Source organism: Phascolarctos cinereus, unplaced genomic scaffold (genome assembly GCF_003287225.1).
Source record: "Phascolarctos cinereus isolate Bilbo 61053 unplaced genomic scaffold, phaCin_HiC Scaffold_5;HRSCAF=322, whole genome shotgun sequence".
Lineage (NCBI taxonomy): Eukaryota > Metazoa > Chordata > Mammalia > Diprotodontia > Phascolarctidae > Phascolarctos > Phascolarctos cinereus.
This window is the reverse complement of record NW_027555958.1, coordinates 237164288-237183588: the sequence shown is the minus strand read 5'-3', so window position 1 is coordinate 237183588 and position 19301 is coordinate 237164288. Positions and strand designations below refer to the sequence as shown.

At 37.4% G+C, this 19301-nt stretch overlaps 1 protein-coding gene across 1 annotated transcript in view; it reads left to right on the top strand.

Moving 5' to 3' along the window:
- Window positions 1-19301, top strand: part of DNAH8 (dynein axonemal heavy chain 8) — a 419266-nt gene that overhangs the window by 3810 nt on the left and 396155 nt on the right. Inside the window, 1 exon segment of the mRNA XM_078155390.1 lies at window positions 939-1023. Within this exon segment, the coding sequence (XP_078011516.1) occupies window positions 939-1023 (85 nt within the window).

Genomic DNA, 19301 nt, shown 5'->3' with positions numbered 1-19301 from the left:
AATTGTTCTTTACAACATGACTAATGTGAAAATATGTTTAATAGGGATGTATGTCAGATTGCACTCTGTCTTGGAGAGGGAGACGAGAGGGAGGGGAAGAAAAATTTAAAACTTGAAAGCATATGGAAGTGATTGTTGAAAACTAAAAATAAATTAATAAAAAAGTTTAAAAATGAGTGTTAAGTTTCAGGGAAGGTCTTGATCTGCTTTGGTAGAGAGAATTTTCTCACCTGGGTGCTCCTAATACCAAAAAAAAAAAAAAATCACAGGTCCATATCCTCTGTGGTTTAAGTCATGTATATTGAAACATGAAGAAAATTAGTACGTGTAGTTTATATGGAAAATTGTTATCTCCAACATTAGCAATACAAAATGGGTTTTACTTAATATCTTTTAGTTTTTTAAGTTAACAAGCATTTATTTTTTCTTCCTTTCTCTGTGTTGTCCTGTTGAAAAAAGAAAACCCTTGTAACAAATATGTGTAGCCAAACAAAACAAATTCCTATATTAGCCATGTCTCAAAATGTGTATGTCATTTTGTACCCTGAATCCTTCCCTTCTCTGTCAGGAGGTCATACTTCATCAGTATGAAATCCTGGTTGGTCACTTAATAATACTGCGCATTTATCTTCCATAAGGCTGGAAGTGATCCATGTACATTATTCACTACATTTGTTCCCAGAAGAGCCTGTGAGGTAAGAGAATTATCTCTCTGTTATCAGTGAGGAAACAGAGAAAGATTAAGTGCCTGGTACAAGTCGCGTACATATTTAATAGTAGTGTATCTAAAATCAAGGAACTGCTTACATTTAGTCTTCAAATCTCATAAGCTAAAATTAGAATTCATGCCTTTTTGTTTGTTAGCCTAAGTTGAATCTGTGAATTTAATTTTCTCTTATAATTTAGTTTAATAACTGACTTGCTCTTCAATTTTACAGCTGGAGCCTTTTTCAACATTTTTTATGAAAGGTGGTTGTAAAACATTGAAGTTTATATATCAGGAAGGAGAGGCACCAGGAATAGGTAAGTATATTTTTAAAGTTTATTATGATTACATAAGTAATAAGTCGAACTATATTGCTAAGATGGAATCATAATTTTCTCTAGTGAGATGCCAAATTCCTGAAGGAATTTTTATAAAACTTTTATTTGAAAGAAGTATTATTGTAGTGAGAAGAATTGATTTTTAATACTTTTAATTATTGCTTTCTTGAAAGCAGTGCCCAAAATTAGTCATATAGTCATTGCTCTCATGGTTTTAGAAGAGAATAATCAAATTATAGAGGTTAGGATAAAGGTTTTGGCCAAAGGGCTGTAGTATTACTGAAGTAGATGTTCCAAGAATTATATTACCCAAGCATTCTTTAGAATAGAATTCCTGTGATGTCCAGTCCCATCATCATTCTGGCTGTAATCTCCACCTGAAGTCTCCAACTCTCCTTCCTGTGTTTGTGATTCCTACAATAATCAACAATCTTTAATATCAGAACATGATCATAAGACCCATCTCAGTCTCTGTAGTCTCTAAACAATCCTTGAATCCTTTGGACTTTTCCTTCCAAATGATAAGTTGACACTTTGCTCATTCTCACTTCTCACATCCTAGTTCAGACGTTATCATGTCATATCTGTCTGCAAATAGTGCAAACCAATAGCCTCTCTTTTCTATGATGCAGACTGCACAATGATGTGAAATAAATCTTACTAAAACACTTACTCCATTTTATCACCATTGTGTACTGGGAAGGATGAGAAAAATTTGTGACATTTTTATCCATCATAATCATGGCATCCCAAGACTGCTGATTTCTTGCCACTGAGACCAGTTCTACTGGTCAACTTTATCCGTCAGGAGAGAAAGGAAGTAAACATTGTGAGAATCTTCCATTACAATCTAGCAGGAGGTGGAGAGAAGTAGAGAGGATGGAGCTGCAATTGCTTACTGAGGAAGGTGAAAAAAAATCAACCATCCTATGGTTATCAAATTCCCTTCTCTTTCTGAATGAAGTAAATTGAGGTTTGAATTGCAGGCTGCATAGATAAAAGCTCTCTTCCTTTGCTGCCCATTCATCACTCACTCATCCCCATCTACTTTAGCTCTACACTTCTGAAGTCTCTATCTTATTCTTAACTTTCTGGAACCTCATTTTCTTGTTGAATAAACCTTCCTTTGTGTTAGGCCTCTGATTCTCACACTCCTTCCACCTTCTTAGACACCTTGAAAGCTGGCTTCCTCCAAAAGACATTTCATCCCTGGCCATCCTCTCGAATACTGAGTATACCTTTTCTCATGTTATTTTATCTTCACTGTGTCAGAAGGAAGAATAGGTATGCTTTTTACTCTTCTCCCCTCTGCCACCTTCACTCCTTTGAGGCAGCTAGGTGGTATATTAGATTCAGTGCTAGACTTGGAATGAATAAGACTTGAGTTCAAGTCCTGCCACTTAGTAGCTGTGTGACCATAAGCAAATCACAATCACAGTCAAGTTTCAGTTTCCTCATGTGTAAAATGGGGATAATAATACCTACCTCACAAATCTGTTATGAGGCTCAAATAAGCAATACATGTAAAATGTTTCACAAACTTCAAAGTGCATTACAAATGTTAGCTATATCACCATGTATAGATCTTGGTTGCTATTATCTGCTGGCCTCTGGTGATTCTTTCTCAAGGAGTTCAGAATTGGCTCATAGGCTTCTCTGCTTCAACCTTGGTGTGCTTGTACTTGAGGACTTCACTGTCTTTGTGCCCTAGCCTTCCACTTCATCATTCCTCTCAGCTCTTCAACTGTTCACCTTCATTTCAAGTCAACCAACTTTTGTCTTATAACTCTTGGACCTCTGTGATTTAGAATTCTGAAATTCTTCTCTGTGGCCACAACTATCCAACTCTTCCTTTTCATAAGCCTATTTTCTGTCCTCCTTGTGACCTCCAGTCACTTTCTTCTTTTTGCTTCCCCCAGCCATTATCCCTTCTTTGCGTTCATTTTCTTCCCTCTGCAATCTTAGTCCTCTGATTAATAAGCATTTCCACTTTACACTGTCCCTTGACTCCTTGTTCCACTGATCCTTGTGCTTTGCCACAACCCAAGCTTACCACCACTTTCTACTTTATCTATTTTTACTCATATATTTCAAGATCGTGCCAGAGAGGTTACACAACTATGCCAACTAGATCCAATAAATTTTGTTATTTAATCTCCACTGGAATTTCACTGCTTCATGGCAATCTTTTTACTCTTTTCTAGTGGACTTCCTATCACATTGTCCAAAGAGCTCTTCTATACATTCACTTCTTCCCTCAAGTAACTATATACCCCCAACTCTTTGTCAGAGAAGCCATTTATTATGTATTCTCTCCTACCCATAGTTCTACACCCCAAATCCCTTGACATCACTCTTCATTCTTTCCTTCTTTGTTTCAGCCTTTGAGAAAGAAATAAATCTTTTCCTTGTTAAGACTAGCTTCTCTACTTGTGTCCTTGATCCCCTTACCTCCTGTCTACTCTATGAACTTGCTCTGATAATCACTCCCTCTCTTTATAATTTTGTAATTGTATTATTATCCATTGACATATCCTTACTATCTACAAAAATGCCCAGGTTTCTCCCATCCTTAAAAATCTTTTCATTTGACTGTGCCATCTCCTCAAGCTGTCATCAATATTTCTTCTCTCTTTTGCCACCAAACTCTTAGAAATAAAACAAATCCTTTTTAAAAAAATTATTTTAAAAAACAAAACAAAAATTTATTTTTAACATTCATTTAAAAAATTTTGAGTTCCAAATTCTCTTTCCCTCTAGCCCTTCCCCTACCCATTGAGAAGCAACATGGTTTCAATTATACATGTGAAGTCATGCAAAACATTTTTCCGTATGAGCCATGCTGCAAAGAAAAAAAATGAGAAAAAATGGAAAAGTAAGCTTCAATCTTCACTCCGAGTTCATCAGATGGATAGCATTTTTCATTACTAATCTTTCAGAATTGTGTTGGATCATTGTATTGATCAGAGGAGCTAAGTCTTTCTTAGTTGAACATCATTATTGCTCTTACTCTATACAGTATTCTGGTTCTGCTCACATCATTTTGTATCAGTTCATATGAGTCTTCCCAGATTTTTCTGAAACCATTCATCTCATCATTTCTTTTTATTTATTTATTTATTCATCCATTTATTTATTTATTTATTAGCTATTTATTTCTTTATTTGATCCTCATAATAACCCTGGGGGATGGGTGCTATTATTATCCCAACTTTACAAATGAAGAAACTGAATCTGGCAGAGGCTAATTGACTTGCCCAGGGTCACCCAGCCAGGAAGTGTCTGAAGTTGGACCAGAACTCAGGTGTTACCACCTAGCTACCTACTCTGTTTCTGCTCTTGAATCATCCCTAGCTGGACTTCCCATAATGAAATCCCCAGGATAAATTCTGTTCAGCTTTCATCCAAATTCCTTTTTCTATGAAGCTCTACCTTTTGCACCAGTGTGTGACTCTGTATTCTCCTATGTTGGGATCTAAGTGATTTAAAACAAAAAGGTAAGAGAAGAGAACTGAAAAGAAGGTGACTTTTTTCCCCACCTACTTCTCACCTATGTTTGTTTCTTCTTTGTATACTAGCAGTAAATTCTCCTTGAAATTCTCCTCCCAAAGTCCTATGCTTCCTACAGGGATAGGAGAAGGGAGATATGAGACTTCACTTTATTGACTCACTGACTGACTTCATCCAGAGAGTTACAGAAAAAAGAGAAACCTGGTGAAAAGCAATGGCTAGTGGCAGTGAAAAGGGATGCAGGTGAATAGTCCCTAGGGCTTGCAGAAAGACAAAGGAGGTAACTGGAGATGAATTAGAATACTCAGGGAGGAAGGCCCTCCTCCCATCAGTTTTCACTGATCTCCTGTTCCTGACCTGTCCTTCCACTTCATCTGCTTTCCTGATTTTCACCCCAGAGTTCACATCCCTGTCACTCATTATTCACAAGCCTTTGTTATCTATACCTTACCCCATAGAGGCATCTGGGTGGCTCAGTGAGTAGAGCATTGGGCCTAGAGTCAGGAAGACCCGAATTCAAGTCCAACCTGATACACTTAACTAGGTATTTGATTTTGGGCAAGTCACTTAACTCTTGCCTGTCCTAGTTTCCTGAACTGTAAAATCCTCACAGGGTTGTAATGAGGATCTGTTTGCTAATGCCCTTAGCACAATGCCTAGCTCACAGTGGATGCTTAATGAATACTTTTATCCTTCCTTCCATTCCATTCATTCTACATTCAGCTCATACTGTGTTAGACACTGGGGAGAGATGCAAAGTTTAACCAGCATATCTTCTCCAGGCCACAGGAGCCACCAGCTGTGCCTTAGATCTAGGGTTATCTCCAACTCTATTATTTAACTTTTTTTTAAGTTTTATTAATTTATTTATTTTTAGTTTTCAGCATTCAGTTCCACAAGATTTTGAGTTCCAGATTTTCTCCCCATCTTGTCTCTCCCCCAACCCCAAGGCAGTGTGCATTCTGAATACTCCTTCCCGTAATCTGCTCTCCCTTCTATCTCACCCACCCCTTCTCTTATGCACTTCCTCTTCTATTTTCCTGTAGGGCAAGATAGATTTCTATACCCCATTGCCTGTATATCTTATTTCCCACTTGCATGTAAAAACAATTTAAACATTTGTTTTCAAAACTTTGGGTTCCAAATTTTCTCCCTTCCTCCCTCCCTATCCACTGTCATTGAGAAGGCAGGCAACTTGATACAGGTTATACATGTGTAGTCAGGCAGAACCTTCCGTAGTAGTCATGTTGTGGAAAACTAACTATATTTCCCTTCATCCTGTCCCCCCCCCCCATTTATTCTATTCTCTCTTTTGACCCTGTCTCTCCTCAGAAGTGTTTGCTTCTGATTACCCTCTCCCCCAGTCTGCCCTCCCCTTTATTATCCCCCTGCTCTCATCCCCTTCCTCCTATTTTCCTGTAGGGCAAGATAGATTTCCATACCCAATTTAGTGTGTATGGTATTCCCTTCTAAAGCCAAATCCAATGAGAATAAGATTCACTCATTTCCTTTCATCTTCCCCCACTTCTCTTCCACAGTAAAAGCCTTTTCTTCTCTGTTTTATGTGAGATAATTTACTTCATTCTATCTCTCTTTCTCCTCCTCCTAGTATAATCCTCTCTCACTCTGTAATTTTATTCTCCAGATATCACCCATTCATCTTCAACTCACCCTGTGTCCTCTATCTAATTAGCTATAATTTTTTTCCCCTCCAACTATCCTAATACTGACAAAGATCTCACGAGTTACAAATATCATCTTTCCATGTAGGAATGTAAATAGCTCAACTTTAGTAAGTCCCTTATGATTTCTCTTTCCTGTTTACCTCTTCATGCTTCCTTGAGTCTTGTATTTGAAAGTCAAATTTTCTATTCAGCTCTGGTCTTTTCATCAAGAATGCTTGAAAATCCTCTATTTCACTGAATGTCAATTTTTTTCCCCTGAAGGATTATACTCAGTTTTGCTGGGTAGGTGATTCTTGGCTGTAATCTTATCTCCTTTGCCCTCCAGATTTTATATTCCAAGCCTTGCAGTCCCTTAATGTAGAAGCTGCTAAATGTTGTGTTATCCTGATTGTGTTTCCACAATACTTGAATTGTTTCTTTCTGGCTGCTTCCAATATTTTCTCCTTGACCTGGGAACTCTGGAATTTGGCTACAATATTCCTAGGAGTTTTCCTTTGGGGATCTTTTTCAGAGGTGATCAGTAGATTCTTTTCCTTCTGGTTCTAGAATATCAGGGCAGTTTTCCTTGATAATTTCTTGAAAGATGATGTCTAGGCTCTTTTTTTGGTCATGGCTTTCAGCTAGTCCAATAATTTTTAAATTCTCTCTCCTCGATCTATTTTCCAGGTCAGTTGTTTTTCCAGTGAGATATTTCACATTGTCTTCTATTTTTTCATTCTTTTGGTTTTGTTTTACAATGTCTTGATTTCTCATAAAGTCACTAGCTTCCATTGCTCCATTCTAATTTTTAAGGAAGTATTTTCTTCAGTAGCTTTTGGACTTCCTTTTCCATTTGGCCAATTTGCTTTTTAGGCATTCTTCTCCTCATTGGCTTTTTGGACCTCTTTTGCCATTTGGGTTAGGCTATTTTTTAAGGTGTTATTTTCTTCAGTATTTTTTGGGTCTCCTTTAGCAAGCTGTTGACTTGTTTTTCATGATTTTCTTGCATCACTCTCATTTCTCTCCCAGTTTTTCCTCTACTTCCTTACTTGCTTCTCAAAATCCTTTTGAGCTCTTCCAAGGCCTGGGACTGATCATATTTTTCTTGGAGGTTTGGATGTAAGCTTTGACTTTGTTGTCTTTCTTTGTATTTTTTTGATCTTTTTAGTCACCAAAGAAAGATTCTATAGTCTGACTTTTTTTTTTGCGCAGGTTGCTCATGATCCCAGTCAGTTACTTGAGTTTTAAACTCTTTGTTAATGTAGAGGTCTGCTTCCAGTGTGGAGAATGTACTGTCCCAAGCTTCAGGGGTTTTGTGCAGCTGTTTTCAGAGATATTTGCTTGGCATGATCAAGGCAAAGTGTTTACTCCTTTCCTGGTCTGTGCTCTGAGCTAGCACTCTTTTCTGCCTTGTAACTGTGAGGATTCCCTCTCCACCGTCACCAGAAGCTCCACCATGCTAGCACTCCTTCTCGCCCCAGGATTGGCACCCACAACTGTGACCCAGATCCAAACATGGGCAAAGCAAGAGAATCTTGCCTCAGCACCAGCAAAGAGATCCCTGCAATCCCCCTCTGATCAACCACTTGATTCCCCCTCTCTCTGTGAGCCAAGAGCTACAGAAGTAGCCACCACCCTGGGACTGCGGCTGGGACCGAGCATCTCTCTCAGCAGGGTCACAGACCTTTCCTACTGACCTTTTACATTGTCTTTGGCATTTGTGGGTTGAGAAATCTGGAAACCTCCACAGCTGCTCATGATTCAGTACTCTGAGGCCTGCTCCAGGTTAGCTGAGGCCTGGTCTTTGCTTGCATGCTCATGCTGAACTGTGCTCCTCTCTCAGCCCAGCACAATAGACCTTTCCAATCAACCATCCAGGTTGTCTTGGGCTGGAAATTTGTTTCACCCTGTCTTTTTGTGGGTTCTGCTGCTCTAGAATTTGTTTAGAGCCATTTTTTAGAGGTATTTGGAGGGCTTTGGGGGAGAGCTCAAGTAAGTCACTGCTTTCATGCTGCTATCTTGGCTCTACCCCGTTATTTAACCCATCTCATCATTTCTTATAGCACAGTAGTAGTGCATCTCAGCCATATATCACAACTTGTTCAGCCATTCTCCGGTCAGTGGGCATCCCCTCAATTTCCAATTCTTTGTCACCACAAAAAGAGCTGCTATACACATAGGTCTTTTTAATTTCCTTTGATATCTTTGGGGTACAGACCTATTAGTGGTATTGCTAAGTCAAAGGATATGCACTGTTCAGTAATACCAATATTGATGCTATATCATTACAATACCAATTTTGATTCTAAAGAAGAGGTGATAAAATGTGTCTCATTCCTTTCTTTGGAGAGGTGGGGGACTAGCGGCAAAGAAGGAGGGGCACCATTTTGCCAATAGTTGTGGATGAAGTTATGTTATATAAATTTGTAGGGGAACCAATCATCATGGTTTGATGATTTTTCTCCATCTCAGCAGGATGTGAATAAGAGCCAAGGCAATAGATGATGGGAGATATCTAAGACTGAAGCTTTAGCAAAGCAACATAGGTGATAGGATAAGGAGACAAAAGATTTTAGAGTTGAATTGGTTCACCAAGGGATCATGATGCAGAAAGTAAGAGTATATAGGCAGTATAAGGATGATGACCTAGGGAAGAACTGAAGAGTAAAGAAAATTTGAGATTATGGTGATGATGAAGAATAGGGTTAAGAGTTGCAAGGCAGAGAGAGAACTGGAATGACAGCAGATTGCAATCAAATTAAGGGAATTTCAAATTTATCAACATTGAAGTGAAACATTTGTGGGTGATGAAAAGATAAAGGATGTGACCATTTCTGTATGTAGTCAGGATGGGATGAAGGAGTAGGTCATGGGAAATGAGTAAGTTGAACAAGTGGGGGAGGTTAGGGTATTTGAAAGAGTATCAGTATTTATGTAGAAGTCCCGTACTATGAGAGCTGGAGTATGAGAAGAGAGGAAGACTGAGCCAAGCATTGAACTCATTGAGGAAGGAAGAAGAATGTTATGGAGGTCAGCAGACAGCAGGTACCAAATTTTGATTGGGCATTAAATAAAGAATGAGTGAACCTCAAAGAGGAAGAGTGATAATGGTAGAGGAAGACCCTGGAAGTAACAGTAATGGACAAGGAGTATTCCAACTTTAATATGAGTGAAAATGTAACCAGTGCTAATGAAAAGAGTGTCCAGGGAAGCTGTGACATACAGGTCAGGAGGGAACACTCACTGAGTGTAAGAAGATGGAAAGAGTGAGAAAGGAAAAGGTTTCAGATGAAAGTGAGTTTGTTACGTATGGGTACAATGGAAAGAGTGTAATTTTAAAGTGAGAAGTTTTGGAGATTGGGGTGAGGGTGATGGGAATAAATGAGTAGGGTATAGAGAACAGGATTTGAACAGTGGTAGCTAGGGATGGGCAGTGTATGACAGAGTGGGAGTTTGTTATTGAGGAATCAGTTCAGATGGGTTATTGTCTTCCCTAGGAGTTTGGTCTTAGGGTGTCAGGCAGGGAGGAGGGGTTAGGGACGAGCATGGGCAGATGGGCTCAGGTGATGGGATGGTGAAGGTGTTGGAGGTTGAAGAGGGTGCTGAGAGGTAGTGGATAGAATGACTGCCTCAGGAAAGCTGGAACCAGTAAGTTACCCTCTTTCCCTGGCAGATGCTTCTATTCTTACATGTCAGGCCCAGGCAAAATTCTGTATGTTGTTTTCAAAACTGTCCTGTCTGTGCTCCCTTCTGTACTTTTTGGTTTTATTCTGTGTGTTTTTTTTAAGTCACAGTCGCTCTCTTTTTTTTGTATCCCTGTTGCTACTCCCTAGCACCCATTAACTGAGAGAAAAAGAGAAAAAAAACCTTTTAATAACCCCTGTTACTCTTATAACAAACAGCAAAACAAATCAGAGTGTAGTAGCCATGTCCAAAAGTGTCTGTCTCTGTATCTTGTACCCATCACTTCTCTATCAGGATGTGGGTGACACATTATTTTAGTTTCTTGAAAACTGGACATTGCATTGATCACAGCTCTTAATTATTTCATTTTTTTAATTTACAATGTTATCTTGTATAAATTATACTCCTGGTTCTGTTCACTTTACTCTGCTGTCCACGATTCTCTGAAATAGCCTCTTTTGTCATTTGTTTTGATGCAGTAATATTCTGTAACATTTGTATAGCACAATTTGTTCAGCCATTCCCCAATTGTCTTAAGTCAATCTAAGGCACCCCCTTAGATTCCTTTTTTTTCCTTTCCCATTTCCTCTTACTTTCCTTTTGCCCCCTTTCCTTTCTTCCCTTTTACTTCCCCTTTCAGGATCAGGAATTTGGTTGTGCTTGCAGCTATTCCATCTCTGGTATTACCCCCCTTCTCAATCCATTCCTGCTTTGCTCTCCCTTTTCTCTGTTGTGTGATGTGTTTCTATACTAAACTCTTTGTGAGTACATGTGTGTTCAGCCCTGCTTTGTCTATTTCAGATAAAAATGAGCTTCAACTGTTGCCTATTGCCTCCACCTCTTCTTTCATGTTTGTACACTCTTCTTACACATTCCATTTCTGAGGAATAATAAGCTGCATCTCCTTTCTCTTTCCTATATTAGTGTATTTCTTTTCCCCTTCCTTCTTTTTGCCTTCAACTCCCCTCCAGAACAGAATCAGTACACCCATAGCAACTTGTTCTTTTAATTTGACTTTCTCAATATCCTTTGAAGACATTAAAGTTTTTTTCTCCTCTTTAATACTATTTTATTTTTCCCAATTATTGTGCATTTTTAGCATTCATTTTTTAACTTAATAAATGATTTTTTTATTGACTGAATACATAAATAGGTTCAAGAAGAATTTTGATATCAATAATAGGTTATTAACTGGGGAAGGATTTGGGGAACAGTCCTAATCTTTTTGACACTGATTTTATAGAGGACAGCCATATTTTCCATAAGCCTTGCCTTGATGCCATTAGAGAGCTGCACTGGATGGATCATGGGTTTAACTTGTTATTATAATTCTGATGTTATGGAAATGAGAAAATAAGAAGGGAATGAAGGAGAATGACAGCAAATGGAAGAAAATTCTAGGAGAGTCTTTTATGAAAATTTTCCACATGGGAAGTATGGAATAAATGCTTTTTAAAAAATGCATTCATTTATTCATAGAATTATACTTCAGTTCTACATTTTCATTTTCACTCAGTGGACACTACAAACATGGAGATTTGCTCATCTATGAAGGCAAACACACTGAATGTCAGTTGAATGAGGTGAACTTCTCTGTCTTCTAGAATCATGACACATTTTAAAGTATTTCCATTCCTTCCCTAAATCCCCATTATTTGCATAATTGTTATGATGTCCAAATAACAGATACATTAACAAGTTAGATATATTAAAACATATTTAGCATTCATTTTTACAAGATTTTGAGTTCTAAATTTTTCTCCTTCCTTTTTAGTTGCTTAGATAAATTTACCTTTCTTGGTTTTCCTCTTAAGTTTGTATTTCAAAGTTCTACTTAGCTCTGATTTCTTCATCAGAAATGCTTGAAAGTCTTCTATTCTGGGGGCAGCAACCTTTTTCTGTAAAGGGCCAGATTGTAAATATTTTGGGCTTTGTGGGCTAAGAGGCAGAATCAGTGATATGTGGGTACTTATGTATCAAGAGAGAAAACAAATTTCCAACATTTTTGTTGAAATTCAAAATAATAATAGTTCAGTACAATGTTTTTTGTAGTAAAAGTCTACTAATGAGAAGAATGGAATTCTTTTCTTGGGGGATAATATTTTAATAGTTCAAAGTTAGTATTCCCTATTAAAATCAATTGCAAATTTTCATCTATTAATGCTCATCTGTAATAAGATTTCACTTATTTCATTTTTAAAAATGTTTTTTTCTCATACAGATAGGAACTGTCAAATACCAATATCAGTCCACAAGGATATAATTTTTAATTGAGCCAAATAATCTTAAACAAGTATATTTTCTCTGGACACATTTCTTCAGCTGCTGCAAGCATTATTTGATAATTCACAATCAGTAAACAGCCTCCCTTGCTTGGTTAACAAAGGAACCATTTGGAAACTTATTTAGGTTGCAACCTCATTTTCACTTGTAATTTTTGTCAGGAAATTCTTCTATGATGAGGTATTCCATTTAAAATTTTCTAATTTGGTCAAATGGAAAAAGTAGTAAAAAAAAAATTCACTGAAGAAAGGGACTCCTTAAAAGGTAGGATTGATTAAATGGAAAAAGAAGAAAATAATTCCTTAAAAATTATAATTAGGCAAGTAGAAGTTAATGACTCCACGACACATTAAGAAACAGTAAAGCAAAATAAAAAGAAGGAAAAAAAGAGAAGAAAATGTGAAATATCTCATTGGAACAAATTGACCTGGAAAATAGATTCAGGAAAGGTGATTTAAGCACTATTGTACTACCTGGAAGCCATGATAAAAAAAGAACCTAGATATTAAATTTCAAGAAATTATCAAGAAGAAATGTCCTGATGTCCTATACCCAAAGGGTAAAATGGGGAGTGAAAGAATCCACTGATCACCTCCTAAAAGAGATCCCAAAATGAAAACTCCCAGGATTACTGTAACCAAATTCCAGAGCTCCCATCTCAAGGAGAAAATATTGCAAGCAGCCAGAAAGAAATAATTCAAATATTGTGAAGCCACAGTCAGGAAGATCCAGCAGCTTCTATGTTAAAGAATAAGAGGGCTTGGTATATGATATTCCAGAAGGCAAAGGAAGTAGAATTACAAGCAAGAATCACCTACCAAGCAAAAATGAGTATAATTAGGGGGAAAATGTATATTTAATGAAATAGAGGATTTTTAAGTATTCCTAATGAAAAGGCCAGGGTAGAATAGAAAATCTGACTTTCAAATACAAGACTAAAGAGAAGCAAAAAAAGATAAACATGAAAGAGTAACCATAAGAGATTCAATAAGGTTAAACTGTTTATAGTCCTATATAGGAAGATATTACTTGTAGCTCATAAGAACTTTATCCTACAGGGCACTTAGAAGGGGGCTACATAGATAGAGGACATAGGTTTGAGTTCACTTTAATGGGATGATTTCAAAAAATATATACTATAAAACATATGAATATATTCATATTTAATCAGACTTCAAAAATAATATAAAATATATAAAATTATAAAATTATAATTAAAATTTTAAAAGTTCCTCTCCTCTTTTCCCCTTTCATCTCCTCTTTTCTCCTTTCCTCTTCTCTCTTGTCCTTTCCTTTCCCCCTACCTGAAGTTGTTCTGCCCAAAGGAAGGTAAATTTTGATGGCTGAAAGCTACCTACCAAGTTAACTTGGGTTTACTGACTAAATTTCTATCTCAAAGACCAAGCCTTAAACCAATTCACTCTGAATATCAACAAGAGGTCCCTGCCCAAGTACCACTTAATGGTTATTTTTTGTGCCCTCCTGGCTCTGAGTGAATGTAAATAGTGGTCTCTTTTGGCTAGCAAACTAGTTTAATTTTTTTTTTTTTGAACAAAGAGGCTATCCATTGACTCACTTCTTAAAGAGGCCTATTTACTGAATTAGCATTGCCTCACTCAAAGTAAGAACCTATAAAGACCTTAGCTTAAAAGGGCCAAGGTCTCCCACTGCATCCTGGGCCATCTCCAGTCATCCTCATTGATAACTGCCACTGGACCCAGAAGACTCTGGAGGAGAATGTAAGGCTGGTGACTGCACAGCCCTTCCTCGCTCAAATCAAAGTCAGTTGCAAGTCATGTCGTCATCTCCTGATGTCACGGTCGTCTTTGAGAACAAAGGATAAACCACACACAAACACAACAGGCAACATATAAACCTTACTTTTAGGAGAATTGTCTCAAAGAGGGAATAACATATACACTCAATTGAGTATAGAAATCTTATCCTACCCTACAGGGAAGTAGGAGGGGAAAAGGGTAAGAGGAAGCGGGGGGGGTGTTTTTGGGGGCTGATAGACGAGAGGGTAGATTAAGGGAAATGGTGGTCATAAACAAAACATACTTGAGTAGGAACAGGGAAAGAGAGAGAGAAAGAGAGAGAGAGAGAGAGAGAAGAGAAGGATAAACAGGAAAAAAAGGATGAAAGGAAATGCATAGTAATTATAGCTGTGAATGGGATTAACTCATTCATAAAATGGAAGTGGGTAGCAAAAAACAAAAATCTGACAATATATTGTTTCTAAGAAACACACTTGAAACAGATATACAGAGTAACTATAAGGGGCTGGAGCAGAAAAAAGCAGGGGTAACAGTCATGATGTCAGATAAAACAAAAGCCAGTTAAATCTAATTCAGAAATAAGCATTTTGATAAAAGGTACCATAGACAACAAAGAAATAGCAATATTAAACACATAAGCACCAAATGTTATAGCATCCAGATTCTTTTTTTTATATATATAATTTCATTTTTTCTGAATTACATGTAAACAAAAATTTTTAACGTTTGTTTTTAAAAAGTTCTCTCCCTTCCGCCACTCCTTGAGAAGGTAAGCAATCTAATATAGATTATACATATGCAGCCATGCAAAACATTTCCATGTTAGTGATTTGCAAAAGAAAATACAGACCAAAAAACCAAAGAATAATAAAGTTAAAAAAAGTATGCTTCAATGTAGAAACCTAGAAGTCTTTTACTTCTCTAGTAGCAACTCCAGGAAAGCTGGTCCTGGTCTTAGGCTGATCTCCTAGGAGTGTCTCTGGGCTCCCAGGCATGCTGGCTTTTACTCAGTGTGACCCTTAGAGTAGTCCCTACCTGAAATCTCATCTTTATGATGTATCCTCTATAACTATAGTCTTCGAAGTGAGAGTCTGGCCTCCTGGGACTCTGTAAATCAGACTTCAAGGTCTGTGTAATCAACCAGACAATGGATGGGAAGACAGGTCACATCCTACCTTCACTCTGATAGCCAAACAGTAATCAGCTGTCGGGCCTGTCCATAATTACTCCTATCTATATCTCCCAACACTTTACCGTTCACTTTACTCCCTTTGCAATACAAGCTATCAACCTCCTCTGTCGTAGCTAGGTGTCAGCTCCTTGAGGGTTTTATAATCTAAACTAAGTGACCCACTGATGCTGCTGCCCAGGTGCCACTGGGAAAATTCTGTCCCCATCACCTGCCCTTGCTGGTGGCCACAAACCTATGGAGAGGATAGAGGAACTTAGTGATGTTTTTCTTTGGTTTTGGAATTTCATTTGGTAATCTTCATTGTTAATAGGTATTCCTCAGGAGAGTGGAAGGAGAAGAGAGGAGAACCTTTCCTAACCACATTTTTTTTTTAAAGTTGCACTGATGCCTTTCATTTTTACATCATCATACATACATCATCCACCCTCTTCACACCAATGAGCTTTCCTTATAACAACGACAAAAGCAAAACCAACCAGTCCATGATTGCATGTGGTAGCATCTTCAACATTTTGTGCCAGTACAACCCCACCTTTTCACCTAAAGGAGGGTTGTGCGTGGCTGTGCATTGCCCCATTTTCAGAGCTCAGACTGGTAAGCATTCCACTTTTATTACTCTTTTTGTTTACAGTGTTATTGTTGTCTGCATTGTTTTAATTGTTTATTTGACTCTACATCAGTTCACTTTTCCTGTGTTTCTCTGAATCTGTTATATTTCTTGTTTCTTTTTCTATTTGTTGCAATATAATATTACATCCATTACATTCAACCATGCTTGGTTTAGCCATTTCCCGATCAGTGGACATGCACCTTGTTTCCAGTTCTTTGCAGTCACAAAAAATGCTGCCATTTTGTTTTATAAGGAACCTTTTTTTCTGTCTTTGGCCAATTTAGGGAGATACTCTGGATTTCTGTGTCAAAGGACACTATTTAGTCGCTATTTTTCACATAATTTCAACTTATTTTCCAGGGTCATTGAACCTATTCATGGTTTCACCAGCATTGTTTATGTGTTTCATCAACCCCTTTAACTTCAACTATTCCCAACTGTTTGTCTTTGTCAGTTTTTTGAGTGTGAGGTGAAATCTCAGAGTTGGTTGTTTTAACTTGTTATACATTTTAAAAAAATATATTTATTTTCTTTCCCCCATTATATAAACAATTTTAACATTCTTTTAAAAAATTTAAATTCTCTCACTTCTCCTTCCTCAACCTTCCTCTCCCCCCCCCATTGAGAAGGCAAGCCATTCGATACAGGTTATACATGTGTAGTCATGCAAAACACATTTCCATATAAGTCCTGTTTTGAAAGAAAACATAGACCAAGAAAACCCTCAAGAAAAATAAAGTTTAAAAAGTATTCTTCAATCTTTATTCAGACACCATCAGTTCTTTGTCTGGGAATGGATAACATTTTTCATCATAAGTCCTTCTGAGTTGTCTTAGATCATTGTATTGCTGAGAATAGCTAAGTCATTCTCTGCTCATCATCATACAGTGTTGCTGTTACTTTTGTAGATGGTACATTTCACTTTACATTAGCTTATGTAAGTCTTTCTGGGTTTTTCTGAGAGCACCCTGCTCATCATTTCTTATAACACAATAGTATTCAGTCACAATCACATAACACAGTTTGTTCAGTCATTCCTCAATTGAAAGGTATCCCCCCAATTTCCAACTTCCTGTTACCAGAAAAGAGCTGCTATAACTATTTATATACATATAAGTCCTTTTCCCTTTTTTTATCTTTTTGGAGACAGACCTTAGTAGTGGCACTGCTAGGTCAAAGGGTATGCATGATTTTATAGCCCTTTTGGCATAGTTACAAATTGCTCTAAATAATGGTTGAATCAGTTCACAACTCCACCAACAGTGTATTAATGTCTCATTTTCCCCACATCCCTTCCAACATTTGTCATTCTCCTTTTCTGTCCTATTAGCCAATCTTAATGGGTATGAGGTAGTACCTCAGAATTCTTTCAATTTGCATTCCTCCAGTCAATAGTGATTTAGAGCACCTTCTCATATGTCTATAAATAGCTTTGATTACTTCATCTGAAAACTGTTCATATCTACTGACCATTTATCAATTGGGAAATGGCTTACATTTTTACAAATTTGACTTTGTTCTTTATATATTTGAGAAATGAGGAATTTGTCAGAGAATTTGCTTCAAATTTTTTTCATAGTTATAATTGCTAAATATATTTCCCTCCATCCTATTTCTTTCCTCCTTTCTGTTTATTCTATTTTCTCTCTCCTTTTACTTTGTCATTCCTCAAAAGTATTTTGCTTCTGACTACCACCTCTCCTAATCTGCCCTCCCTTCAATCACCCTGCCCTTCTTAAACCACTTCCCCTCCTGCTTTCCTGTAGGGTAAGATAGAGTTTTATAGCCAATCAAGTGTATATGTTATTCCCTCTTTGAGCCAGTTCTGATGAGAGTAAGTTTCACTCACTGCCCCCCCACCTCTTCCATCTTCCCTTCCACTGTAAAAGCTTTTTCTTGCTTCTTTTATGTGAGATAATTTACCCCATTCTACCCCTCCCTTTGTTTTTCTCCCAGTGCATATTTTTTCTCACCCCTTAACTTATTTTTTTTAGATATCATCCCTTCATAGTTAACTCACATCTGTGCCCTCTGTCTACATGTACTCCTAATAATGAGAAAGTTTTAATGAGTTACATATTCCCATAGGACTATAAACAGTTAAAGCTTATTAAATCCTTTATTATTTCCCTTTTCTGTTTATTCTTTTATGCTTCTCTTGAGTCTTGTATTTGAAAGTCAATTTTTCTATTCAGTTCTGTTCTTTTCATCAAGATTGGGTTCTTGGTTATAAGCCTAACTCTTTTGCCCCCCCTGGAATATCATATTCCAAGCCCTCCAGTCTTTTAATGTAGAAGCTGCTAAATCTTGTGTTATCCTGACTGTGGCTCTACAGTACTTGAATTGTTTCTTTCTGGTTTCTTGCAACATTCTAACCATGAGCTGGGAGCTCTCGAGTTTGGCTATAATATTCCTGGCAGTTTTTATTTTGGGATCTCTTTTAGAAGATGGTGGTGGATTCTTTCAAATGACTATTTTACCCTCTGGTTCTAGGACCTCAGGGCAGTTTTCCTTGATAATTTCTTGAAAGATGATGTCTAGGCTCTTTCTTTGATCATGGCTTTCGGGTAGTCTAGTAATTTGAAAATTCTCTTTCCTGGATCTATTTTCCAGGTCAGTTATTTTTTCCAATAAGTTATTTGATATTGTCTTCTGTTTTTTCATTCTTTTGATTTTGTTTTACCATTTCTTGCTTTCTCGTAAAGTCGTTGGCTTCCGCTTATGCAATTCTACTTTTTAAGGAGTTTTTTCTTCAGTGAATTTTTGTACCTCTTTTTCCATTTGGCCTCTTCTGCTTTTGAAGATGTTAATTTTCTTTGCTGTTTTTTTTGTATCTGTTTTACCAAGCTGCTGAATCTTTTTTCATGATTTTTTTTATCACTTTCATTTCTCTTCCCATTTTTTTTCCCTCTCTCTCTTACTTGATTTTCATAATCCTTTCTGAGCTCTTCCATGGCCTGAGACAAATTCCTATTTTTCTTGGAGATTTTGGATATTGGTGCTTTGACTTTGTTATCTTTTTCTATGTGTGTGTTTTGATCTTTCTTGTCACCATAGTAACTTACTGTGGTCAGAATTTTTTTCTGTTGTTTGCTCATTTTTCCAGTTTATTTTTTGACTTTTAACTTTGTTAAAGGGGCAGCTAGGTGGTGCAGTGGATAGAGCAGTGGCCCTGAAGTCAGGAGGACCTGAGTTCAAATCCGGCCTCAGACCAAACACTTGACACTAGCTGTGTGACCCTGGGCAAGTCACTTAACCCCAAATGCCTAAAAAAAAAAATTAAAAAGAAAAAACCTCTGTTAAAGTGAGACTCTACTTCGAGGGGGGAGGACACAGTGTCCCAAGCTTCAGGGGTTTGGGGCAGCCATTTTCAGAGATACTTTTAGGGACCTGTAGGTTTTTACTTCTTCCAAGGTGGTATGATCTAAGGAGATCTGTGCTCTGGTCTGTGAATGACCACAAGCACTCTTTTCTGCCCTGGAACTGGGATGAGGGTCCCTTCTTCATTGCAGCTGCAAGCTCTGATATGCTAATGC